The sequence below is a fragment of the Ochlerotatus camptorhynchus genome, unplaced genomic scaffold (assembly GCF_037179485.1).
Source record: "Ochlerotatus camptorhynchus isolate MF236.1 unplaced genomic scaffold, CSIRO-AGI_Acam_v1.1 ptg000330l, whole genome shotgun sequence".
In the NCBI taxonomy this organism is placed as follows: Eukaryota; Metazoa; Arthropoda; class Insecta; order Diptera; family Culicidae; genus Ochlerotatus; species Ochlerotatus camptorhynchus.
The window spans coordinates 8,073,885-8,100,854 of record NW_027040818.1 but is presented as its reverse complement, the minus strand read 5'-3'; the positions used below and the strand labels follow the sequence as shown (position 1 = coordinate 8,100,854).

The following is a 26,970-nucleotide window of genomic DNA, read 5'->3' as shown; positions in this document are numbered from 1 at the left end:
TTTTCCAGTTGTTGCTCGCAAGACCCTTACCGATCTTGAAAACACATTTAATTCATCTCTTCTTTTCGTCAATTTGGAAATATAGTTCTTATTTATTTGTATCCTACCGTGTTGATCCTATAAGTTATAAGTTCATTGCTAAATGTTCATTATTTAGTTTTAGTTTCCTATATTCTTACCATTTATTAGTTAGTAGTGTGAATTATTAATCATGATTGTTTACTGGGATCCATCATTCAGAATGACAAATCTCCGCGGCGATAGTTGGCTAAAATGTGGCCGAACTGAAGACTTTTAGAATTGATAAGATAAAACGATTCAAATAAATTAATCTCTCTTTCTTGATGCCTCCAATTGGGGGTGGAAATGTAACTTAAAATTTAGGCGAATGTAATACCAGACATAAGAAGGGTAATAAACGAAGATGCTTGCTTTCAAAACGTGGGTTACGTTCCTGAGATCAATGTTGATTTGTGAGTTCCGGTTGCTTAAGCTTTGTTTGTTTTGTTCTGTATAAATTGATTTGTTTGATTGTGGGACCGGGGTTTGTTGCTACAAAAAAAAATACCATCATGCTTTTGCTTTTCAATTTATACCTTTTTTTTTGGGAATTTGAATCCTAACTATGTATAGGTATCTGGTACCGAACACGACGACAGGAACTCTCGCTCAATTTGTTACGTTTGCCTTCTCGTTCGGGTTTAGAAGTTTTTATTTCTAAATGTACTTTTTTGTTTGAGGAAAATTCTGAATCAATTGGAAAGAGTTTGTCTTATTTTTGTCATTGAAGTGCAAATAAAAAAGTTTTTACATTCTACAGTTTAAAACTATCGCTTTGCCTATAAATTGAACATAAGTTTGCCCTTGCACACTAACACGTCGGAGAGGGCAAGCAACTGGACGTGCGTCCAGGTCCGCCACAAATGTATGCAAGTGTTTCCGATACTGTATGCGTGGATGTTTGTTTTTTTTCTGTATGTTTGTCAGGGCGTGGGAAATTTACTGTTTCATTATGCTAGTAGCGGGCTATTTCCGGTACGCGGCCAACGCTGATCATGCAACAGCGGTCGTTTCCTTCTTCGATTCCTCACCGCCGCCGGCTTTGGCATCCTCTTTATCACCCGTCGTTTCGGCTATACCAACAAGATTGCAGAAAGAAGAAAAACGAAAAAACGATTCCAACATCAGTAAGTAAATCATTTATTTCCTTAAAAATCAACAGATCTAAGTATCAGACAAAAAATTGCAAACCTTTCACTTCCGCTTCGTCCTTCATGTCTTCCGACTTGGCATCCTTGTCCAGCCGTGGTCTCTTCCGTGCACCGCCCTTGTACGATCGGTTATCCCTTCGGCCGCCCTCGCCTTCGTCTTCCGAGTCGGAGAACTCATTATCCGGCACTATCCGTTTGTCCTTGTCGCTTTGTGGCAGTCGTTCGTCCTTGTCGATCTTGTCCTCGTCGTCGCTTTCCTCATTGACCGCATCCTCTGGGATTGCTTGCACCTGCACCCCTGGAGCATGTGGCAACATTCGCAAATTTTCGAACAACCGGTTCTTGATCTTCTCCAAGTATTCCGTCGTATTCTGGTTGCTCATGTTGCTCGGGCTGATATGCAGCTTAAAGTCCGGTCCGAAGTATTCAAAGTAATCGTTGTACGGCAGCTCGTTGGCAATTTCGCAACCCAACGCAACCGAGGTTTCGTACGTCCAGCAGCGGGAAACGTTTCGGATGGTATAGCCACCGCCGCCCACCATCAGGAAGGGAAGATTGTACTTCTTGACAAACTCCACGCACTTCCCGTGGCCCTTGACCGTCAGGTTGAAACAGCCCAGACGATCGCCGGTGAGGGAATCGGCACCGCACTGGAGCACCACCGCCGACGGTTGGAACGTTTCCATGACCTGGAAGAAACAGGAGACACATTTTTTTTAGATGTCAGATTATTTTCAGTCTAATGAAGAGAATCGATCAATGCAGATAGGACCTTCTGAAATGTTCAGAATATGGTTGGAGTTTTGTCATATTCGGTTACGACCACTGGCTTGCCGGCCAACAATTTATCCAAAAGCAATCAAAATGTCAGTTTTTTTTTTTTTTTTTTTTTTTTTTTAACTCTTTATTTGTTCCAAATTCAAAATAAATTACATTTCATTTTAACCTAGGTGCTCCAGTTACTGCAGTAACTTACCAGCCTTAATTGTTATGATATATATCTAAGTGTTTTTACATTGTTCATGTCTTGGCAATTCAGTATTTTAAACAGGTTTTTTAACCTGCATGTCAGTATAACAATTGATATCTTAAAACTAAAAACTAAAACTAAATCTTATCTAAGTATAAAGGGAATTAATCGTTGCAATTGAGGATTGCAACGATTTTTGCCTGAAATTATTAATTATTTTGTTGGACATTTGTGCTAAAGTCTCAACATTCGAAATTCTATGTACTTCGGTTGTACTGTACCAGGGAGGCAACTTCAAAATCATTTTCAGAATTTTGTTCTGAATCCTTTGAAGTCCTTTTTTCCTGGTAGTGCAGCAACTAGACCATATTGGCACAGCGTAAAGCATGGCCGGTCTAAAAACTTGTTTAAATATTAGGAGTTTATTCGTCAGGCAAAGTTTGGATTTCCTGTTTATAAGAGGATACAAACATTTTATATATTTGTTACATTTGGCTTGAATGCCCTCAATGTGATCTTTAAAAGTTAATTTTTGGTCAAGAACTAATCCAAGATATTTCACTTGGTTTGACCAGGAAATTGGAACTCCGTTCATAGTGACTATGTGACTACTACTAGGTTTCAAAAAGGAAGCCCTGGGCTTATGTGGAAATATTATAAGTTGAGTTTTGGAAGCGTTGGGAGAAATTTTCCATTTTTGTAAATAAGAAGAGAAAATATCTAAACTTTTCTGCAGTCTGCTGCAAATAACACGAAGACTTCTTCCTTTAGCGGAAATGCCTGTGTCATCAGCGAACAAAGATTTGTGGCAACCCTGAGGCAAATCAGGGAGGTCCGAAGTGAAAATGTTATACAATATAGGCCCAAGAATGCTACCCTGAGGAACTCCTGCTCTAACAGGTAGTCGATTAGATTTGGAATTTTGATAATTTACCTGCAGAGTTCTGTCAGTTAAATAATTTTGAACTAATTTCATAATATAAAGTGGAAAATAAAACTTTTTCAATTTAGCAATCAAACCTTCATGCCAAACACTGTCGAATGCTTTTTCAATGTCTAGAAGAGCAACTCCAGTTGAGTGGCCTTCAGATTTGTTTGAACGAATTAAATTGTTAACTCTTAAGAGTTGATGAGTAGTTGAATGCCCATGGCGAAATCCAAACTGCTCATCTGCAAAAATTGAGTTCGTATTGATGTGAAGCATCATTCTATTCAAAATTATCTTTTCAAAAAGTTTACTTATTGAAGAAAGCAAACTTATTGGACGGTAGCTAGAAGCTTCAGCTGGATTTTTATCCGGCTTCAAAATTGGAACAACTTTTGCATTTTTCCATTTATCAGGAAAGTATGCCAAATGGAAACATCTGTTAAATAATTTTACCAAGAAAGACAAGGTACTCTCTGGGAGTTTTTTGATGAGGATATAGAAAATTCCATCATCACCTGGAGCTTTCATATTTTGAAATTTTTTAGTTATAGACCTTACTTCGTCCAAATCAGTCCCCCAGGAATCATCAAAAATATTTTCCCGAGAGAAAATATTCAGAAAATCCCGAGCAACCTGATTCTCAATAGGACTAGTAAGACCCAAACTGAAATTATGGGAACTCTCGAATTGCTTAGCAAGTTTCTGAGCTTTTTCCAAATTTGTGATCAAAATTTTACCACCTTCTTTAAGCGCTGGAATAGGCTTTTGAGGTTTTTTCAAAATTTTTGTGAGTTTCCAAAAGGGTTTGGAACTCGGGTCTAATTTAGAAATATTATTTTCAAAAGTTTTGTTCCTCAGGGCAGAGAATCGCTTTTTAATTTGTTTTTGCAAATCCCGCCAGATAACTTTCATGGCAGGATCGCGTGTTCTTTGAAATTGTCTCCTACGGACATTTTTAAGACGGATCAAGAGCTGAAGATCATCGTCTATTATAATTGAATCGAATTTAACCTCGCATTTTGGTACTGAGGCAGCTCTTGCTTCAACTATAGAAGTAGTCAGAGATTCAAGAGCATAATTAATTTCATCTTTGGTTTGCAAAGGAATGTTTGGATCGAAGTTATATTCCATAAATGTTCGATACTGCTCCCAATCAGCTCTATGGTAATTGAAAGTAGAGCTGTTGGGATTACAAATTATTTCTTGGGATATTTCAAAAGTTACTGGAAGGTGATCAGAACCGAAGTCAGCATGGGTAACCAATTGGCTACAAAGTTGACATGAATCAGTTAAGACCAAATCAATAGTGGAGGGATTTCTTGTAGAAGAAAAGCATGTTGGGCTGTTTGGATATTGAATAGTGTAATAACCTGCAGAACAATCATCAAACAGAATATTACCATTGGAATTGCTTTGCGCATTATTCCATGAGCGGTGTTTTGCATTAAAATCACCAATAATGAAGAATTTAGACCTATGACGGGTAAGTTTCTGGAGGTCACCCTTGAGAAAATTCTTTTGCTGGCCTACGCATTGGAATGGCAAATAGGCAGCTATAAACGTAAGTTGTCCAAATTTTGTTTCAACAGAAACTCCCAAAGTTTCAAAAACTTTGGTTTCAAATGAAGAAAGAATTTTATGTTTGATTCGTCTATGAATAATGATGGCAACGCCACCACAGGGTCCATCAAGACGATCATTTCTATAAATCAAGTAATTTGCGTCCTTCTTAACCTTATGGGCAGGTTTAAGGAACGTTTCAGTTATAACGGCAATATGCACGTTATGAACTCTTAAAAAGTTAAATAGCTCGTCTTCATTATCTTTAAGAGATCGAGCATTCCAATTTACAATATTTAATGCTTTAAAATCCATTACTGAATTTTAAAGTCATGACAATATTATTTGCAAATTTTACTCCAGTTTGAATAGCATCAAACATGGAGTTAGATTTAAGCATATCAGAAATCATGTCAATTAATGAATTCTGTAAAAATTCCATTTTGGGGGCAGTAATGCTTCCTAAGTCAAAATTGTCAAAATTTCCGTTAGAACGTTGGTTAGTATTTTGATTTCTACCCGCTGCAATAGCAGCATAGGTAGCTCCATTAACTCGCTGAACATTGTTAGCAGCGAGGGGAGTAGGTACAGATGAAACATTTGAAGCAGGGGAGATATTTGTACCTACGGGTACGAATGTAGAATTTGTTCCTCGCTGACCGTTGTTAACAGCAGAGGAATTTGTACCTGGTCGGAAACGTGGAGCGTTTCCTACCTGACGGTTAGAACGAGATTGTAGGATCGCTTTGCGAGTCTTACATTCCCAAAAATTGGATTTGTGGTTTTCACCACAATTTGAACATTTAAATTTCTTAGGATCTTCCTTCACAGGACAGTCGTCCTTTGCGTGAGAGGAATCACCACAATTCATGCATTTAGCTGGCATGTAGCAATTTTTAGTTCCGTGACCCCATCCCTGGCACTTACGGCACTGGGTGAGGTTTTGGAAATTTCCTCCAGTCTTCCTGAAGTGTTCCCACTTCACTCGGACATGGAGCATAAGGCTAGCTTTTTCTAAGGCCTTAAGGTTGTTTAGTTCACTAGACTTGAAGTGAACTAAATAAAAATCATTAGAAATCCCGTTGCGCGAATCGCCAGGACGGGATTTCATTTTCATTTTGATTACTTGGAGTGGCACAACTCCAAGTAATTTTGCCAGTTCATCTTTGATCTGATCCAGGGATTCACCACTGGGCAGTCCTTTCATGACAACCTTGAACACACGTTCAGTTTTGGTGTCGTAAGTAAAAAATTTGTGCTTCTTCTCAGTAAGATACTTGAGAAGACATTTAAATCCGTCCAAGGTTTCAGCCAATACACGGCATTCACCCCGACGTCCAATTTGTAGTGAAAACTTAACTTTCACGAAATTCAAAAGTTCCATGCGAAGAGCATGGAAATCGGTAGTGGTTATCACAATAGGGGGAATCTTTTCCTTCTTGGCATTAAGCCGGGAAAGTTTACTAGAATTTTTCTTGGATGATGGATCATTCTCATCATCCGTGAGCAAATCAAATTGATTACTCAAATTAATTTCATCAGAAGGGGGGTCAAGAGTTTGCCCCTTTCTTTTGCGTTTAGGCGCCATGGCGGCAGTAAATTTTTATCCAAATCGACTTCCAAGCAGATTACTATAAGAATCTGAAGGATCGAAGAGGAATTTTCCAAATTGATATCCAAGAAGGATTACCTCGGGTAGGGTCCAAACAAGGATCGAAGAGGAATAAGAGTTGAACAAGGTAGAAAATTTTTTACAGGTTGAGCACTGAAAAGTGCTGTTTAAATTTGTTGTAGCTTTAGGTAGTAGTAACACTTCCTTCAGCAAAAAGCAAATAGATCCGCACGGCAAGAGAGCACGATGCGGACTGTGTATCAAAATGTCAGTGATAAACCGTTCAATATAGGTAATCAATCGTAATCGTTAAATAGTAATCATCGATTGGCGAGCTTGTTTTAGATTATGAGGATTTCATGGTGGTTCAAGATAGCTCCAGGAGATTTTCAGGGAGACTTAAATGGTATTGGTTCTTTCGAGAACGTTTGGGGTAAACCTAGATCACTCCTAATAGAAGTTTGAAGGATTTATAGAGAAACATTTTTTTTAGGGAAACGGCAGAGAAAAGAGCCAGGTACGGAAATGTGCGTACTATCGTGGCAGAAGAAAAATTTGATCAAACTGAACCAGAAGGCGACGAATTTCTGTGGACAAAGATTGGATGAGTTTTGGTTCAGGTGTTAATCGATTCAGGTAGTTCAAAGAATATTATCGATGATGCGACCTGGGTCTACATGAAGAATCATGGTGTGAGAAGCTGGGTCCCACGAGATGTTCCTAATCAGGGCGTCACAATATCAGCTTCAATCGACCAAATCGATGCGACGAAGAGACTGCTGGCTTGCTTTTTCTGTTAAAGTCGAACAGCTTCGCAGCATTCTAGAACCTCAGTCGGCGTGCACAAACAAATGTTCAATCGCTTCTCTCTCTTTCTCCCGTCGCTCCATTGGTCTTCCTTTCAAGCTTCGTCGAAACGGATGAGCGAAAGAGCGCTCGACTTTGATAGTTTTCTCTTTCGTGAAACACATCAACAGAGGTTTCATGACGTATATGACGGAAAATGAAATAACACATTTAAAGCATTTCCCACGTCAAAACACTTGAAGATTACACGTCATATTTCTAATTTATCTTCCATCCATATATTTATCTAAAAAAAATGATCGAAAACGGGACATAACGCATTTTAAACAAATTGAAAGAGCGGTGATGGAGTGTTCGTGAAAGGGGATTGAAAGCCATAATGAGGTTCGTTTAACTAGAAAATCGACGTTAGTTACATTGAAAGCGATGAGCAAAGCAACGACGAGAAGTTCCACAGCCAGCCTTTCCTTCTAAGCGTCCTGCTTTTTTTATTTTCGTTTCTTGCTGATAGTCTAGCTAGGCGTTATAGAAATGAAGCGTCGAACACGTATGTATGAGAGAAACAAAACACGAGTTCATTTTAGAGCTTCGAAATTGTAGAGCCCTGTTCCTAATACAACGAGGATGCGGTCGAGAAGCTAAACCATTGGAGATTGTACACTAGACTGATGCAAAATTTGACTTTTTCGCAGTGCTTAAATGGTTTCAAATCGGATCCTGATTAGCCTCCCAAAGTTACAACTCATTTGGTTAGAAACAGACTTCGCACAAGCCATTTGAAGTTTACATGTAAATTACTATGGGAAATCTCAACTATTTGTTCATTGCCTTCTAGTCTTTTTCCATATTGAGCTACGAAACAGTTCGATAGCCATTCTTATAGAAAATTTTCTCAGCTACAACTTTGCCCAAGATCGTTTCTATGTAAAACGAGACAGGAAAAAGTTATTAATTATTTAATAGATTGGTGAACTTATGACATGATCAAGCAGCTGCTCTGTAGGCAACACTGTATTTTGCAGTGCGACATAGTAGCCATGATTTTTGTGTCCTATTCAACGCCCCAGAAACACCAATGTTGCCTGCTGAGCAGTTGATTGAGCATGATCATAAGACATCAGCGCATTGAACCATTGATAACTTTCGATCCTTGCATTTAATTAAAAAGTGGTCTTTAGCAAAGTTGTAGCTGGGAAAATTTCCTACAAGTACAGTTGAAAACTTTTGAAGCAGACCGATATGGTGAATTATTAGATAGACATGAACAAAAATCTTGGTTTTACCATAGTAATTCCCATACAAACTTCAAATGGTTTGTGCCATCTCAGTTTCTCACCAAATGGGTTCAAATTTTGAAAGGTTAGTCAGGATCCGATTTGGAATCGTTTAAGTTTTGTGTAGCGAAAATTTCAAATTTTGCATCAATCTATTGTACACGTGTTTGAAGCCGTCATTTCAGTGGAATCAAGTAGCAGCAAATTTGAAACCATTGCAATATTCTATGTTGTGGTAGGTGGATTGCAGTCGCTATTTGGAAAGGAAACTGCGAAGTGTTTAAGAGTACTGAAAATTGGACTTCCGTATCCTGAGCACTCAATCAACGCTGTGATTCCAGTAGCGAAACGACCATTTCCCAAGATGAAAAATGTTCAAGTAAGGATTCCCGTTAATCAAGATGTCACTCCAATCGTTCAAAGAGCTCATCGTCCTCCTATATTGCATTACTCAGTCGGATTGAAGACAGATTGGATCAGGTTTTGGCAAACGATATTATCGAATTCGTAACGGGACCATCGCCTTGGGTATCACCATTGGTAACCATTGTGAAGGACAATGGTGATCTACTTTTTTTGTAATGAATATGCGGCGACCGAATCAAGCAATCCAGAGAGAGCATCATGTGATGCCTACGTTTGAAGACTTCTTTCCCCACTTCAAGTCATCTCGATTCTTTAGCCGATTAGACATTAAAGATGCTTTTCATCAGGTAAGAACTCTAGAAGAGAAAATAATATTGTAAAGCAAAGATGGGACTGATATGCGATTATGGGTAGTATAGAAAGTATACTTATGAAGCTCCATTTGATTTCGACTTCTTCAGTTTGAGCTGATATATAACAACCTTTATTTGCCATAAAGGATTGTTCAGATACAGGCGGCTAATGTTTGGAATTTCCTGTGCTCCAGAGATGTTCCAAAATATTTTGGAACATATTCTGTCAGACTGTGAGAATGTTGTAAATTACATGGTTGACATAATTGTCTCGGGGGACACTGAAAAAGAACACGATGAAGCATTGAGGAAGGTGCTCAGAGTACTAGAGTTCTGAAATATATTGCTTAACAAGGACAAATATATTTTTAAAGCAAAGCAAGTTGAGTTCCTTGGTCATCTGATTTCATCGGAAGGAATTAAGCCAACTATTGGTGAGGTTGAAGCGCTTCATAGATTTCCCGACCCAAAGACTGCCGAAGAAGTAAGAAGTTTCCTGGGTCTTGTAACTTATGTCGGAAAATTCCCGAACCTCTAAGACAACTTATCTGCAAAAAATAATAGATTCAAGTGGGAAAGGAAACATCAAGACAGTTTTGAGCTCTTAAGAAGGATGATCGCTGATGTACAAACTCTCTCGTTTTTCAATAACTCGCTGAGAACTCGAGTTATTGCGGATGCTTCTCCAGTGGCTCAAGGGGCAGTCCTTGTTCAATTTGAAGGTAGAGCTGATGCTGATCCTCGAATTATAAGCTATGCGAGCAAAAGCCTAACTATAACCGAGAAACGTTATTGCCGAACAGAGAAGGAGGCGCTAGGCGTTGGTATGGGCAGTGGAAAAATTTTCAGTTTATCTGGTTGGCAGAGAATTTGAATGGAGACAGATCATAAGTCGTTAGAGATCATTTTCTCACCTTCATCGACGCCGTGTGCTTGAATTGAGCGGTGGGTATTAAGGCTCCAATCCTTAAAGTTCACCGTGAAACATCGGAAAGGTTCGGCTGGTAGTAGCAGAGGATCCTGTTGAATTCGCAACAGACAACCATTTCTTAGTTCTCGCTGTTCAGGAATCAGCGGCGATTGATGTAGGAGAAATTGAAGTTGCTACTAGATCGGACCCTGAACTTAAAGCTGTTTAAAGATTGTCTCGTATCAGGAAACTGGAGTAACCAATTAGTAAAGCCATTCGAACCATTCCGAAATGAGCTGGGTTTAATTGATGATACGATTGTAAGAGGGAATAAACTAGTTGTACCTCGATAACTTCGACCACGAATGCTTCAGCTAGCTCATGAGGATCATCCAGGGGAATCGATCATTAAAAAGCGCTTGAGAGATCGAGCCTGGTTGCCAGCTATGGATCGGGGAGTAAAAGATTACGTTTCGTGCTGTGAAGGTTGTCAGTTAATAGGAATGCCAAGTAAACCGCTCCCGATGAGCAGACGAGAATTGCCAACAAAACCTTGGATTGACGTTGCAATCGACTTCATGGGACCTTTTTCCTTTACCTTCTGGGGAGTATTTACTTGTGTATTATACAACTCCTTATTCAACAACCGGGAAAACTCCAACAGGGGCTTACTATTAGATCCAAGTTGCCGTCAATCGAGGACATCGAAACCACACTAGCAACATTAGATTATCGTGATCTGGACAAGATCAACAAGAAAAAAGGAAAAGAAAAGGAGGACAGAAGGCGACACGCTCAGGAGTCAGACATCGAAAGAGGAGATACTGTTCTAATGGAAAACCTTTTGCCATCAAATAAACTAGCAACGTTTCATAAAACTAAATATAAAGTAGTAGATCGCGCAGGGGCGAGGGCTGTGGCAGAAGACCAGGACACAGGAAAACATTCAAAAGAAACATTGCACACTTGAAGAGAATTAGGACTCCAGCTACAGAAGCCGCATCTAGTTCAACTGACACTTCATGTTCTGGCAAAGACGCAACAGCTACAACCACTGCTGACCTAGTAACACCATAGAGGTAACTCTAAGACTAGAAGGTCCCGAAATAACATGCTCAACTTTTTGGCTCCGCTCTGGTACTCCCTTCGGTCCCAAGCTAATCGATTCACCTTTCGAAACATAGGAAAAACCAATAACCCCTCATTTTATCTGTCGAACTTTCATAGCGAATCAAAACAAACATTGCGTAGTACTAGAATTTCGACTAGAATGGGATACGTTAATCGTTTGTTTGGGACCACTAGGCTAGTCAAGTAGTGAGCCAATTTAAAATCGTTAGTTTCGTATTGATTGTTGGTAACACCATGTGCATCAAAACCTATGGTTAGTACATCACTATTTGAAGAAGATCAAGAGGAGAAAAACATATCATCAGATGGAGCTGAAGAGAACTTCCGGGGATTCAACATTGAAGAGTTAGGTAATAATCAACGCACTAGAAGACTACCTCCAACATTTGACGATTTTATTTTTTAACGATTTAAGTATTTATGTTGATTAAATAGATTTAAACTTGGTCTATGTTTATATAAAAAAAAAGAAGATGTGCAAAATAATATCTAAGCAGGCCTTGATAACATGATAATTAATAAATTCAGAATATACTGTACTACCAAACAGATAACAAGTACTTTTACTGTGTGCATGAATTGGAATCCGAATATACCAAGGTACCACAGATTCTCTTAATTTCTTTAAACTTTATTATCCTTTAAAATCCTCTGAAAATTCACATGGAATTCTCCTTAAAATTATCAACAAATTCTTTTCGAGATGTCCTAGAAACTATTCTCGGAATTTACTTAAAACTCTTCGCAGAATTCCTTTCGAACTGAGTTTTCTACAACGCTACTTAAAAAATTACTAGAGAACCAACTCAAAAACCACATATGACGTTTTGACTAGTCAAGTTGTACATCGGACATGTTACATTGGACGATTTTTCTCAATGGCATATGCAATAAGTGTTACATTGGACGTTTTGTTCTACATGATACTAGATTCCCTTTCACAGATTTCAGAATAGAGTACCTAACCTAACCATGCCCCGCCTTTAGAAAATGAGCACCAATCATGCAGTCCAAATGTCCAAAGTAACAATCACGTACCCATCATTTCAAACTGAACATTGGACAATTTTCGACCTATGATTGATTATCTTAAATAGATGAAAGTAAATTTGGATGGGTGTTTTTGTATCACATACAGTGATAGAAGAGCAATAGTTTGTATCGACTAACTCGATTTGTTTACATTTGTTACTTAGGATCTTTTGAAAGGTAACGCGATAATTGTCAATAATGTTTTAGACCTACCATGCTTTATGCTGTGCCAATAAGATGGTGTAGTTATTACACTGCCAGTAAAATAAACAATTCAAAGGATTCAGAGCAAAGTTCTGAAGTATGAGTTTGAAGTTGCCTTTGGGCCTATCAAGCAGAAAACATCAAATAAATCCATGATTTCGGCGTTAACAGGTAAATTATGCGTTTGGTACGATACTTTAGTTCAAATGCTACCGAACGAAGTCAATAAGAACGAGTGATATGAATGTTTGCATTCAATATTATCAAATACAAATGAACCGCTCCGACCGAATCAATCTTTATCTTCATCCGATAGGCCGAAGTGAACTCATTGGCGTTTCAAAGTGTTAGGCCGAGTTTGGCGTCAAGAAGCAGTGTTCGACTTTTAACAATATCTCAACAATTTGTTTCTCTTTATCAAATCTTACGGTATGTACGGAACGGTAAATACATTTGGAAGCCTTCAGTAATAATAACATTCCGTTTGGTGCTAAACTACGCTAGAATAGGAAAGACTAAGTGTGGGTTGTGCTTAATAGGCCGGAAAAGGGGTAGTTAACCACCCTACAACCGAGGTACACAGAATTTCGAATGATGAGACTTAAGAACAAATGTCCAACAAAATAATTAATAATTTCAGGTAAAAATCGTTGCAATCTTCAATTGCAATGATTAATTCCCTTTGTACTTATTTATTATTCAGTTCCATCCTGGATCGGGTGTCAAGATTGGATCTGCTCATTTTCTGACAAACGTCAGTTTGATCGTTTGTTTTTAAAACCTACCTTCAGTTGAGGTTCGCACTGACAAAAAGTTCGGTTTCGCACTTCGGTCGGTCCTATTTGCGTTTTTGTCAAAACTGAGCTTTTAAATGGAAACGGTAGCTAATCACCCATATTTTCATGATACTGGATGAACATAACTACTTTGTTCTAAAAGAGTTTGGAAAAACAGCAAAACTGTCCCATCATATAAGAAGCAGAGGTACGAAGTAAACTTAAATCGCGTTTTTCTCGGTTTGCTGATTTGTGCTATGGGACGGACTTGCCATGAGGGGCAGTGCAGGAATAGCAAACCTGTTTAAAATACTGAATTGTCAAGGCAGGAACAATGTAAAAACACTTAGGTAGATGTAAATCATAACAATTAAGGCTGGTATGTTACTGTAGTAGCTGGAGCACCTAGGTTAAAAATATTTTTTTTTGTTTTAATTTGAGGAAAATAGAGTTAAAAAAGGAAAGCAAGAAAGAAATGAAAGACAACTCAGTCGGTGAAAAGTTGGTTGATGGTTCGATTTTTGGAATATTGGCTGATGGTTGAACAGCCATTTATCGGTATAGTTTTGGACTTAATTGGCATAGTCGGTATGTGGAGTAATTTTAATAAAATAACCGGCTTTTTAAAAATCTCTATTAAGACTACAAATGCGTAAAGTTTTATTCATTGTCTTTCAAGAAAATGGGGTTTTTCTTAACTAGTTCTAACTTCTTACACGCCCATCGAAATATGCACAATATGCTATACCAATAACCGATAAATGGTTAATGAGCCAAGCAGACAAAAAAATAAGAAATCTATCTTGTTACAGATCGTTTTCCGGCAAATTCCACTCACAGCAAGAGCATCTGGAAAACCTCTGGAGTTAGCGAAACATTTCACTACGACTATCACAATCAGCAACGTTACCAAGCCAGAGCATTGCTATATCACGTCGGTCAAAGATTTTAACGTGATTGGTCTGGACTGGACGGATGCATTCGATCTGTGGTCAAAGCCGTTTGCTGTAAAAAGGTGAATCTTTCAGATGTCCCTGTCCATGATCAGCACTTTCTCACTCGATTTCCTGCCGTTTTCCAGGATGGATTGGGTGTCTGAATTAAAAAAAAAGTAGAACGGTCTGTGCCTAGGGGCACGAACGGAAGCTTGACGTAGGACCGCTAGTGGATGGAATAAATGTGAAGAGCATTTAGTTCTTTTAATTAATCAATTATCTATCATCTCAACTCTTTCCGTTTTTGAATTGTAGGCGTACCAAATTTGTAGTAAATTTTTTCAAAGAGAAAGTTGATTAAGAGAATCAATCAAAATCACTTGCACCCCTGCTTCCAAGTTTGGTTACAAGATTACAACTCTGGCGAGCATTTTGTGTGGTCGTTGGGGGTTTGTGGTTCTGAATAAGGACAAACAAGCACAGATAAATTCTATTTCAACTCTTTACTGATGTAAGCTTGATGGCCCTGAAAAGGGCCGTTTTATTGAAGAGGACACCCATGGCCACTTACGCTTGGCGTGTTTAGTGTAGGTGACAGCATCACAAACCTCATTTTCCAGGAACACCTTCAGCACACCTCGTAGATCAGACCGGAGATACGTTTGACACCACCACGGCGAGCCAGACGACCGATGGCGGTTATCTCGAAGAACTTTGCGATGACGCTTGGCGCCTCCTTTACCAGACCTTTTCCTCCTTTGCCACGACCAGTCAATTGTTGCTTGTTGGGTTATAGAAGAGTGGACTAGCCACCACCTTCCTACTGCTACTATTGCTGTTCACCACGCCGTCCGAAGCGAATATGAGCTAATGCCATACAGCAGCGCTCTTTTATATCTTTTCAGGTTAAAGCAGAATGCTGTGCAACCAAGTGGTTTAAAAGCACATGAGTAGTTTGCTATCAAGTAGCGACACTGGCTCTTTTCCTTTTGCGGACACGGCGAATGAGAACGACCCAAATTTTTGAATTTAGTTCACTCATAATCACCAAAAGTGCAGGAACTCAGCGATGAGTAAATTTGTATCATGGTTTCCTGTGGAAAACCTAAAAAATCTGCCAGAAAATGAGGAAATTGACGAAAATTTTATTCAGTCTCGGAGTGGTACCAATAGACTGAATGAATCCAATATTTACTTTTCTCAAATTAGGGAATTTTTCCCTGGAAAATCCTGGGAAAACATGAGGCAAATTTACTCATCGCTGAGTTCCTGCACTTTATTCCTTATTTCTGAGATAACTAAACTCAAATTTGGGTCGATCTCATTCGCCGTGATATCACCTTGAAAGATATCGGCGCCGGTGGTTAGCGTGATTACCTCTCACCCCAGCAGGCCTGGGTCCAATCTCAGTCGGCGCCACCGGCATGTTCTAAGGCATAACATCTCTGATCACGCCTTGCCGTTGGTCCCCGGTTGAGTTGATGGGTCGATTGGTAGGGTCCAGGTGTGGGAGCTGCCTTCCTGGCGTCGGTAGCATTGGAGCTCAGTACGGAAAACAAATCTCGCCTCACTTTTCAATACGTCCTATCTACATTGATCGATTATCTTCATCGACACTCTCTTTCGTAAATAACTCGGTTTCACAAATGTTTCCTGCCGCCTTCGTCGAATTAGATGCTAGATTGTTGCTTCTTCCATCGAAAATAACTGGCCGTGGCGATTCAAAGTTGATCAAAATAATTTGTATAGCTGCTTCCAGTTTGATTACATGAGCATTTTATGTGGTCGTTGGTTCTGAATATGGACAAACAGGCAGATGAATTCTATTCCTACTCTTTACTATAATAAGCTTGGTTGCCCTGAAGAGCCGTTTTGTTGCCAAAGTTGGTGATGATTTAACCTCCGAAACCAAACAGAGTGCGTTTCTGTCACTTCAAAACGTAGATGACATCCATGACCGCTTACGATTGGCGTGTTTAGTGTAGGTGACAGCATCACGGATCTCATTTTCAGGAACACCTTCAGCACACCTCGTAAATCGGACCGGAGATACGTCAGACACCGCCATGGCGAGCCAGACGACGGATGGTGGTTATCTCGAAGAATTTGCGTTTGGTTCTGAATATGGCGATGAGTGTGCAAAATATTACGCAATTCCATCCTCCCTATTCGCACGTGCCCGAGGATCGGAGGCGAATGCCACTTCGACTTGTTTCGTCTACTTACTACTCTCTAACGACTGTGCTGGGGAAGCAGCATATGCATGTAGGTAATTGGTGGATTTGTTAGTTAATTCGACGCTTTTGGACAATGCTGGACATTTACCACTTTTTCAATAGTTTCTTGTTGAAAATCAACATTCGGAAGCATTGTTATCGATGCGTAGCCATATTTCTGATCGACTGGTGATAAAATTATGGAAATTGGACCAGGGGCAGCTGAGTTATTAACGTTCAAAATCTTTCTTAATTTGTTACATGTTCCATTTTCGGTTTTCACAAAGTGTACCCCCATATAGAAATCAAAGACGTAGTCCTACGTCAAAAGTTTGGCCAAAGCGAACAGTTCCATTCGAGCTCGATTCGCTGCCAGACTGTTGAGCAGTTCAGTCGATTTGAATTCTCTCTAGTTTCGTTCGTTCGTTCGCAAGTCGAATTAGCTCCGCGTTGTGTAGTGACGCTCTCGCTGACCCAGCCATGGGTAAGAAATCGCGCGGTAACGCGAGTGCCGGTTTACCGGGAAAACAGACTCTCCCAGGAGACGGCGCGACCACCGAGCCAGCCCAGAAGAAGCAGAAGAAAACCCCATTGCCCATCCCGACAGGCGTTGCGGACCCGCAGCCGGGGCCTCCCGGAACTAAACGACCCAGACCTGAAGACAGCAGCGCCACCGTATCAGCAGCAAAAAAGCTGCTGAGCAACAATCCGTTCTCCGCCTTGCAGAACGGAGCCCAGCCACAGTCGGACCCTGAGACGGTGCCGAAAAAAGTTAAGTTGCCACCCTTCTATGTGAAGGGCTTCCCTCCCGGGCTATGGGAGCAGCTGGATTTCTACATTAAGCAGGGCCTTCGCTGCACCATTCAACGGTGCACGGAAGGCTACAAACTGATGGTCCCGGCCGAAAAACACTTCAACGCAGTTCAGGCCCTCTTGGACAGAATGAAGCTGGAGTACTTCTCCCACGACATCGAGGCCACCAAGCCGCTGAAAGTGGTGCTGCGCGGGCTCCACGACATGGACACCACCACCTTAATGGACGAGATTAAGGCGAACGGCCTCAAGCCGGTCGAAGTCCACAAGATGACCCGCAGCAAGGCCATCAAGTATCGTGACCAGCTCTACCTGGTCCATCTGGAGAAGAACTCCACAACCGTGAAGGATCTCCAGACGACACGCACACTGTTCCACATCGTAGTGAAGTGGGAGCGGTATAAACCCACCCACCGTGGCGTCACTCAGTGCTCGAACTGCCTATTGTTCGGGCACGGCACCAGGAATTGCCGCATGGCCAGCCGCTGCATCAAATGCGGCAAAAACCACAAGATCGACAACTGCGACAGCATCGAGGAAGCCACTCCCACATGCGCCAACTGCGGTGCCGCCCACAAGGCCACGAGTAAGGCCTGTCCGAAGCGGGCCGAATACGCCGAGATCCGGAAGAAGGCCTCGTCCAACAGCCAGCCCGGTCGCAAGAAGGTTCCAGAAAACAACGCGCAGAACTTTCCTCCGTTATCACCGGTCCAATCACGGCCAATTCCAGTGTTGCCGCCGCTCCCGCTCAACCAACAGTTGGCTGCCGCTGCAGTACCCGGTCAATCCTCCGGGCCATCGACGGATCCCCCTGCTCCGGGATTGGCCGGTACAACCGGTGAAGCTACAGACGATTCTCCGCTGTCAACGGATGAGATCGTCACACTGTTGGCCCAGGCCATCATCATCAAGCGCACCTGCGCAACAAGAACACAACAGCTCCAAGCTATCATCTCCTTCGTCGCTAATTATGGACCGTGAACCCATAAAGATTGCCAACTGGAACGCTCGCTCCGTAGGGGCGAAAAACATTGAGCTTGCAGACTTCCTCCGCAAGCACGACATCGACGTGGGCCTTCTCACCGAGACCCACCTCAAGACCGGTGACAGCTTCTGGCTGCCCGACCACAGCATTGTCCGGCTTGATCGCACCAGCTCCAGGGGGGGCGGTGTCGCGGTCATCATCAAGAAAGGCATCAAGTACTGCACCCTACCCCACTACCGCACTTCCATCATCGAGGCCGTCGGCGTTGAGGTGGAAACATCGACCGGAAACGTCCGGTTCATCGTTGTCTACTGCCCCCGGCAATGTACCGTTAGCAATGGTACAGCACAGCAGTTCAAGAACGACCTTGCCATCATAACCCACACCAATGCCCGCTTTGTAATTGGAGGGGACCTGAACGCCCGGCACGAGGCCTGGCGGAACTACCAGCAGAACCAGAACGGCCGCCTGCTATTCGACCATTCCCAGCATGGTCTCTATTCCGTCTGGTTTGCGGACGAACCAACCTTCACATCACCGACGGGCAACCCATCGACGCTGGACCTGTTCTTGGCAAACACCAGATTAGCCAAGCCGGTTGCCATCAACGACCTGAGTTCGGACCACCAACCGGTGCTGACCGAGCTGGGCTACAACGTGGCCCCTGCACCGTGCCAGCGGAAGGACTACCATCGAGTCAACTGGGTCCAGTTTCGACGCGTGGTCGACCGCCACATCGACGACAACCCACCGCTCGACACAGTGGAGGACATCGACCGGGCCCTGGAGGGTCTCCATCAAGCCATATCCGTGGCTGACGAAGAGTGCGTTCGACGAGTTCCTGTGAGGGGTAAGTTTCAAGCAATTGATTCCCACACCAAACTCTTGATTCGGCTCAGAAATGTTCGTAGACGCCAGTTTCAGCGGACTGGGGATCTGCAGCGTAAATACGAAATGGTCGATCTGAATCGGCAGATCGCTTCCAGAATGGTCTCAATCCGGAACGAGAGTTTCGGGCGGCTCGTTCAGAACCTGGACGACCGTTCCAGACCATGCTGGAAGGTTGCCAAGGTGCTGAAGTCTCACCCCAAGCCCATTCCACCACTTAGAGTCAATGACGAACGGCTTATCACCAACGAAGAGAAGGCCAATGCGATTGGGGAGCACATTGCCCAGTCGCATTTGCTTGGCTCTAAAATCCCAAGTCCACTCGAGAACCAGGTTGCGCAGTGCGTCCTGACGTTAGATGCCTCCCCTTGTGCCGTCCCTCCAGAAGAACGGATTACAGAGGAACAAATTTGCTCAGCGCTGAAATACAGTAAGAACATGAAGGCTCCCGGGTTTGACGGAATATTCAACCTAGCGTTGAAAAATCTCAGCCCGAGGGTGCACTCGCTGCTAGCTGCCACCTTCAACAGATGCTTGGAGCTGCACTACTTTCCAAGCATCTGGAAGGTGGCAAAAATCATCCCGATCCGCAAACCTGGGAAAGACCCTTCACTACCGTCAAGCTACAGACCGATTAGCCTGATCTCAGCGCTGAGCAAGCTGTTCGAAAAATTGATCCTCAGCCGACTAAACAAGTTTGTGGAGGAACATGACATTCTTCTTCCGGAACAGTTCGGGTTCCGTAAGGGGCATTCCACCAATCATCAGCTAGTGCGGGTGATGAATAACATCCGGAGTAACAAAGCTGTATCCAAGTCCACAGCCATGGCCTTGTTAGACGTCGAAAAGGCGTTTGACAATGTCTGGCACGACGGACTTATATACAAGCTTTGTAACTCCAACTTTCCACCATACCTTGTGAAAATCACCCGTAACTATCTCCAGCAAAGGTCGTTCAGGGTGTCGTTGAATAGTTCCCTTTCGGGACAATTTCCGATCCCAGCAGGTGTTCCGCAAGGGAGTCTGCTGGGACCACTGCTTTACAGCATCTACACGTCGGACATCCCTCCTCTAGGAGACGGTTGCGTGTTCTTTCTGTTTGCAGATGACACCGCGATAGCCGTCAAGGGTAGGATGCCTCGTGAAATTACGAACAAGCTCCAACGATGCCTTGACACCTTTACTGATTATGCCACCACGTGGAAAATCAAAATCAACGCCTCGAAAACCCAAGCGATCATGTTCCTTCACAGACAATCATTAAAACTTAAACCGTCTCCCTCCTGTACCGTAATAATGGATGGTACAAGGGTCGAGTGGTCCACTGATGTTACTTATCTCGGGATGTTGTTCGATGAGAAGCTCCTGTTCCGCTCGCACATAGAGAAAACCCTAGTTAAGTGCTCCGCCTTGGTTAGGTGTTTGTATCCGCTCATTTGCCGCAGATCCCGCCTCTCAAGGCAAAACAAACTGGCTGTTTACAAACAGATCATAGCCCCCGCGATCTTCTATGCCGCCCCGGTGTGGGAATCGTGCGCTCAGACCCACAGGAACAAAATCCAGGTTGCACAGAATAGAGTGTTGAGGATGATCCTAGATCGTCCATTCGACACAAGAATAGTAGACCTCCATCAAGAGGCAGAAATTCCCAAAGTAGATTCCAAAATTGATGATATGACAACTAAATTTATTCAAAAATGCAATCTTTCTGAACATGCTTTAATAAGCAATTTGTACATAGTAGGTTAAGTGTATATAGTAGAGTAGGTTAGTTTTAAGCTGTCAATAGTAGTATTAAGTAGTTTCTCTTCAAATTCTAAAAACAAAACAAACCAATCCCACCAAGGTGGTCGACCGTGTACTAAGTCTAGGACTAATTCTGTGAAACAAATTTTGAATTTTGCCCATACCTAAAGATGAAGAAAGCAATTAAATCACTTAGTAAAAATGTATATGGTAATCGTCCAAGTTAAACTAAAATAAAGATCATTTAAACTAAAAAAAAATAAAAAAAAACTAAAACAGTTCCATTCCATTCCACTCAAGAAGTCAAACGGAACAGTCATAACACCTATCGATTTCTCTGACTGGGCAGCTGATGCGCATTTGCGCCGATTATTTCGCCGGAGTCAAACTGGAATGCCAGAAGACATCTTGCCAGCAAACGTTTTTTTAGCATCATTGATCTTTCCGACGGGTGCCTACAAGTAGAAGTGGCACAGAAGCTCCTGACAATCAACAACCGTCGTGGCTTGTTTCGATTCAATCGTTTGGCACCTGGGATCAAAGCAGCACATGGTGCATTCCTGCAGCTGATGACGAAGATGATAGCAGGTCTGGAGGGAGCCGATGGTTTTATTCACAGCGAATATGAAGAGAAACATTCAACGCACTCTTCAAGCGAATTGATTTTCATTTACGCCTGGATAAATGTCAATTTCACTAGAAGGAGATCAAATACCTCGGAAACATACACATCCTTCGTCCTTCATTCCTTCATGTATGCAAGATATTACAGAACAATTGATGAAACATTTTTACGTATAGCATTAGTTAGATTTGAGCACCTCTACTGTTATGGAGCGTTGTTGGATTTCATGCTTTGACATTGGACGTAGAAACTTGAAGAAGTTCTTCTCAGAGTTCAAACCAACGTTTAAGCTGGTCATTAGGGTTAGTACATAGTCGCATAGTTCACAGGCGAGGCATCTTTGGATTCATCTCTGGCGTCGTGATATATCGTAGAGGAGACAGGTTGCAACTTTCTCCCCTTCGTTGGCTAGGGAATCCCCTCACGGTCGATTGTCACATCTGCAAGAGTGCTTTGTCTTTGTCTTCTCTCATAGGTTATCGGTTTTAAAGGCTTTCTTGATGGCCGTTCATTGCTCGTCTCCGTAGCCACCTTCCTGAACATCCGATGTTCGGGCCTTAAGCTTTTCAACGAACGATCTCCGGGGCTGTTCATAATCTACGTACCGGGTCAGCACCATATTTGACGAGTTACTTATGATGACGCCGCACTCGTCTATTTTTGATCGCATCTCGATCTTGACAAAATATTTTTTTAAACTTTATTACACCATCATCCCTAGAGCAGTGGAACTAATATTTGCAGAAGTGACATTTAGAAAATAATGATTGAAAATAGTCGAACATTATTGAGTGCCGTGCGTCGATTTTGGAACCGTTTCGAATATGGTACCTCCACGGTAGACCATTTTCAAGAGATTTTAGAGAAATTTGACAGAGAAGTTTAAACCATTGCTGACTATTAAAAAATCCAGAACTGATTATTACAATATTTCTTTTTTCCTTGATTTGTTTTCCGTGCTGAGCACCAATGCTACTTAGAGAGGCAGCTCCCACACCTGGACCCTACCTATCGACTCATCAACTCATGATCCGGGGACCAACGGCTTTACTTCCCTTCCGAAGGCGGCGCCGACTAGGATTGAACCCAGGCCTGCTGGGGTAAGAGATAATCACGCTTACCACTACACCACCGGCGCCGCTGATTATTACAATAGCCAATACAGTATTGTAATAATCAGTTCTGGATCGCCTTGTTACTGCTATAAAAATGTACACAGAGTGACGTGCTGCTATTCGGTAGGTTACCCTCAGGCAAAAAGCGTTTGCAATGGGTTTGCAATCACCTTACGCTATAACACACATCGGGGTTCAAATTAACAGAGGATTAGAAAAACCCCCTCTCACTCACCTTCGAAATGATCGGCACAAAGATCGACTCGTACGACTCGTCGTCCATTCCGTCCCTCAGCGGAATATTCACGGCGTAGTACTTGCCCCGTCCGGCACCAATGTCCCGCAGGTCACCCGTTCCGGGGAAGTACTCCCCGTACTTGTGGAAGCTCACCGTCATGACCCGGTCCGTGGTGTAGAACGCTTCCTCCACGCCGTCCCCGTGGTGCACATCGATGTCGATGTACAGCACCCGCTGGTGATACTTCAACAGTTCCAAAATGCCCAGCACAATATCGTTTACGTAGCAAAATCCGGAAGCTTCGGATTTTTTCGCATGATGCAGCCCACCACCCCAGTTGATGCAAATCTCCGAAGCCTGTTTGTTGAGCTTCACGGCAGCCGCCACCGAGCCGCCGGCCGAAAGCTGACAAAACTCGTACAGACCGTCGAACACCGGGCAATCTTCACCGACGTTAACTGAAAAACCGAAGTTGACTGATTAGTCCAAGGAAGATTGAAAAAAATGCGTGCGTGCGTACATCTCTGCATCTGTTTGTTATACTCGGACATGTTATCGGGACGGATTGAGCGCAGGAATCGGATGTAGTCGTCCGAATGGAACTTGGTCATCTCATCGGCAGTGGCTTTGTGCGGTCTCTGAAAGTTGGACGAGACCAAACATTACTACTTAGTTGGTATTAATCGGGGGACGCAAATCAACTAACGTAGATCTCCATCTTCCGGTAGAGGCCATAGTTGAGCAGTAGGTTGTGTGTCATCCGTATGCGGTGCGGCTTCATCGGATGTCCCTGGCCATAGTAGTAGTTTCCGATGTCACCTAGAGGACGAACAAGGGAGCGAGAGAGAACGAAAATGTTGTCAATCAATGAAATTGCATTAGATAGCGAGCATTTTGCGCGCGCGGTTCAAGGAATGTTCAGGAAGGCAGATAGACAGAGGTGGCAAGGTAGAAAGGTAGAAAAGAGAAACGCCGATACAAAGCAGCAGCGCACAAATTCACCATTTTAACGCCACTGTCTCCTAGCGAACACTTGGCGGCTATCGCCGTCGTGTATCGAAAAGCAGACTGCGGGTGGGGTGGGATTTGTTGATGTGAATCGCACTCCTTTGAGTTAGACTTGTGCGCCGTCACATAGTCTATAAAGGGCGAGGCAAAATTTGAAGTGTTTGCTACTTTGTGCTCAAATGGTTCCAAATCCAGGGTTGTCTATTTGTTATGATAAATAAAATTCCCTGAGTTTTCCAGGTTTTTCCAGGACTTCAAGGGAAAATTTCAAGGTTATCAATGAAACCTTTATTTAAATTAGGTTAAAAAATATTTCTGATAGTTTTGAATCATGAAAGCTTCTCATGGTCCAGAATCTTGGACAACAAATCAAGAACACTGGCAACTCTTCCATTTTCTCATACGAACGCTATGAGACAGGTACAATCGCGTCATCTGCCGCTCAAAGGTAAATGCTTCGAACGATGAGCCCTGAATGTCAAAAAAAAAACACCCTAATCTTGATGATTTGATTTTTCTAAATTCAGAATCAAGAGAACTTTTCTAAACATGAGATATCAAATTTAATAAAAATTCTCATATTTCATATATGTTTTACCTTATCTTCTTTTCTGTGATTTCGAATTCATTTTTTTATTATTCATCTGTGTTTGAATCATTTTGATACTTTTGACGTTAGTCACAGGATGTCTTAAAATCAGTTTCCGGTATTCCATTACAATTTGCTCCATAAAACTCCATCTCCAGAAGGCTCTTTGAATCACTGTTCAGTTCCCTTAAAATTCTTAAATTACTTCACTAGGAATTCCTATAGAATTCTTCTGAAATAAACTCTCCTCAGTACTCACTAAGTATCTCCTGAAATTGCTGTGGAATTATCTTCGGAATTACCTCTAAATTGCACTCAAAATAATCAAAGAGCAATCCCATAAATTTCTTGAAAGGTCCCCAGACTTCCCTATGAACTGTTCTTTGATTTCTCTTAAAATGATTTCAATAATAGCATTGAAACTTTCCTAAGTATTGCATCAAAACATTGTTATTTCCCTGAAAATTCCTTCGGAATACCATTGGAATCATCCTCAAAATGTTCATTGAATTCTATCCTAAATTCCCTTTGGAATCTCCTTCTTCTCTACTCACAAGTATCTTGGAGTTCTCTTTACCAATCACTTAGCCAGAACTCTCTTGGAATTCTCTTTGAGATTACCTTAGAATCATTATCAGAATTCTGTTGGAAATTTCCTTTGCATTCCTACTAAGGATTTCCTTGGACTAATAATCAGAACTACCATGGAATTCTCCTTACGCTTCAGCTTGCTTTTCATGTGAAATTCAACAGAACTAACTTGAAAGGAATCCTCAGATTTCACTTGAAGTTTTCCTAAAAGTTCTTCCCCTGGGATTTACCTCTGAATTTCCATGAAATCATCCCAAGAGTTCGTTGGAGATTCTCGTCAAATTAATTAATAAAATTAAAAGATGAGAAACTTTTGCAAAGCCTTTATATTGTTTAAATCTGGGTTCTTGGAAAACATTCGATGACGTTTAAAATGTGTAGACATTATTGATAGTTCAGAACCCTGGAAACCAATCCTAGTTGTTGTTGTTAAATGTTCCAAATGTTGTTTGTTACTGTAGATTAATCCACTTCAGAATTATTATGTTCAAAGAGGAAAAGTTTATAACGAGGGAGATAAAGTTGGTTGTATTTTAAAATGTTTGGCAGGTTCTTTGGCGTACACCCTGAAATCTTGTCTTGAACATTCTCATTATTTTATGAAAACCGACTTGAATGAAACAGAGTACTTTTCATAATTGGGCTAACATAAATTTGAAATACACTCTGGCAGTCTCTTGAAAATTTTAGTCCAGAAATATTATCTACGAATGTTTGATTCTTCCAAGAATTCACTGAAGCTTCCTTCAATCAAGTCGTTTTTAATTTTCTTTAGGATTTCCAAGCATTTCACCTTAGAATTTATTGAAATTTTTCTTAGAATTATCATGGAGTTTTTCTCTAAATTCTTCTGAAAATCAACTTGAAGTTCTGCTTAGAAATTCTTCTCGAGATGCCCTTGGAATTACCCTCGGAATTCCCTTAACAGTTTTCTCAGAATTCTGTTGGAATTGTACCTTGGTATTTTTCGGGCATCCAGGAATCCTCTTCACAATCGTTTTGGAAATTTCAACATACCTACTTAAAGATTCTACTCTGAACTCACACAATTGGTACAGATTTCTAGTCAGAACTCCCTTGGAAATTATCTGTGAAATGCCTTGGTGTTTCCCCTAAAATCTCATTAAAATTCCAATGCTACAAGAACGAATTCGAAAAAGCTATGGACGACTTATTTGAATCACCTCGCATTGAATCGTAATTTTGTTTTGCCGGTTTACGTGTCTAGCTTTTGGAAAAACATGACCGTGTAGCTAGATAATGGTTTTAGTTGAAATGTCATCTACATTTTTCCAATAAAAAAACAACTAAGTAGAATTAAACAAATCCATTACACATCATTAATCTAATAACCAAACTAAAACAAAATTAAGTAAAAATCTAATTCACAAATCCGAAATCTAGCACCACTGCCATCATAGGTGGCAGCAGATCCGCCGCCCGCCCATCAATTTGGCTCTTCTCACAAACTATGGCTTTCAGGCACCCGTACTTTTTGCGTCTCTCGTCTTCTCATCCGGCAATTTTTCCCACACACACCACTGACTGACTGCCTCACACTCCCTTTCTATAGCAAACATCGTGTTGATTGTACGGTCGCCATCTTAAAAGTCTTGGCTAGGGACAGTGGTCGTAAAATTTTAAAATGATTTTACAGAGCTAGAGGTTTTATTTTTCGGTGAATTTCGATCGCAAACTACCCTACATCAACGTCCACAATTGTGAGAAATGAAGTTTTTCAAAAATTCTAATTATAGGAGCGAAAAACTCGAAACCAAAAAACCCTGGCATTCGAATGGTCAAGTTCCCGTTGTTCGGAATACTCACTGTCGTAGTAGTAACATACGCGCTTCTTGCTATGTGACTGCATTTTTTTTTCTTAACTAGCAGAAAAACTTATCCTGCTAGAACTGAACACCGGTAAACACGGAACACACACAAGACGGCAGCCAAAAAAAATGCACTATTTTTGTTTATGCCTCCTCCGTGCTGCCCACTACGACGCGATACGACGGCAATCGAAATTACTTCGGTCGCAAATGCGTTTATTCACTCTTCACTGTACCGACTTCGACTGCGACGCTCAC

At 41.7% G+C, this 26,970-nt stretch overlaps 1 protein-coding gene across 1 annotated transcript; it reads right to left on the bottom strand.

Moving 5' to 3' along the window:
- Positions 1 to 26,970, bottom strand: HDAC1 (histone deacetylase 1). The gene is made up of 6 exons (XM_065230504.1): positions 26,711 to 26,970; positions 23,402 to 23,514; positions 23,216 to 23,333; positions 22,693 to 23,153; positions 1,252 to 1,900; positions 1 to 1,133 (listed from the first exon to the last, which is right to left on the bottom strand). The coding sequence occupies exons 1-6, from the start codon at positions 26,751 to 26,753 to the stop codon at positions 1,054 to 1,056; spliced, it is 1,464 nt and encodes a 487-aa protein (XP_065086576.1). The 5' UTR covers positions 26,754 to 26,970; the 3' UTR covers positions 1 to 1,053.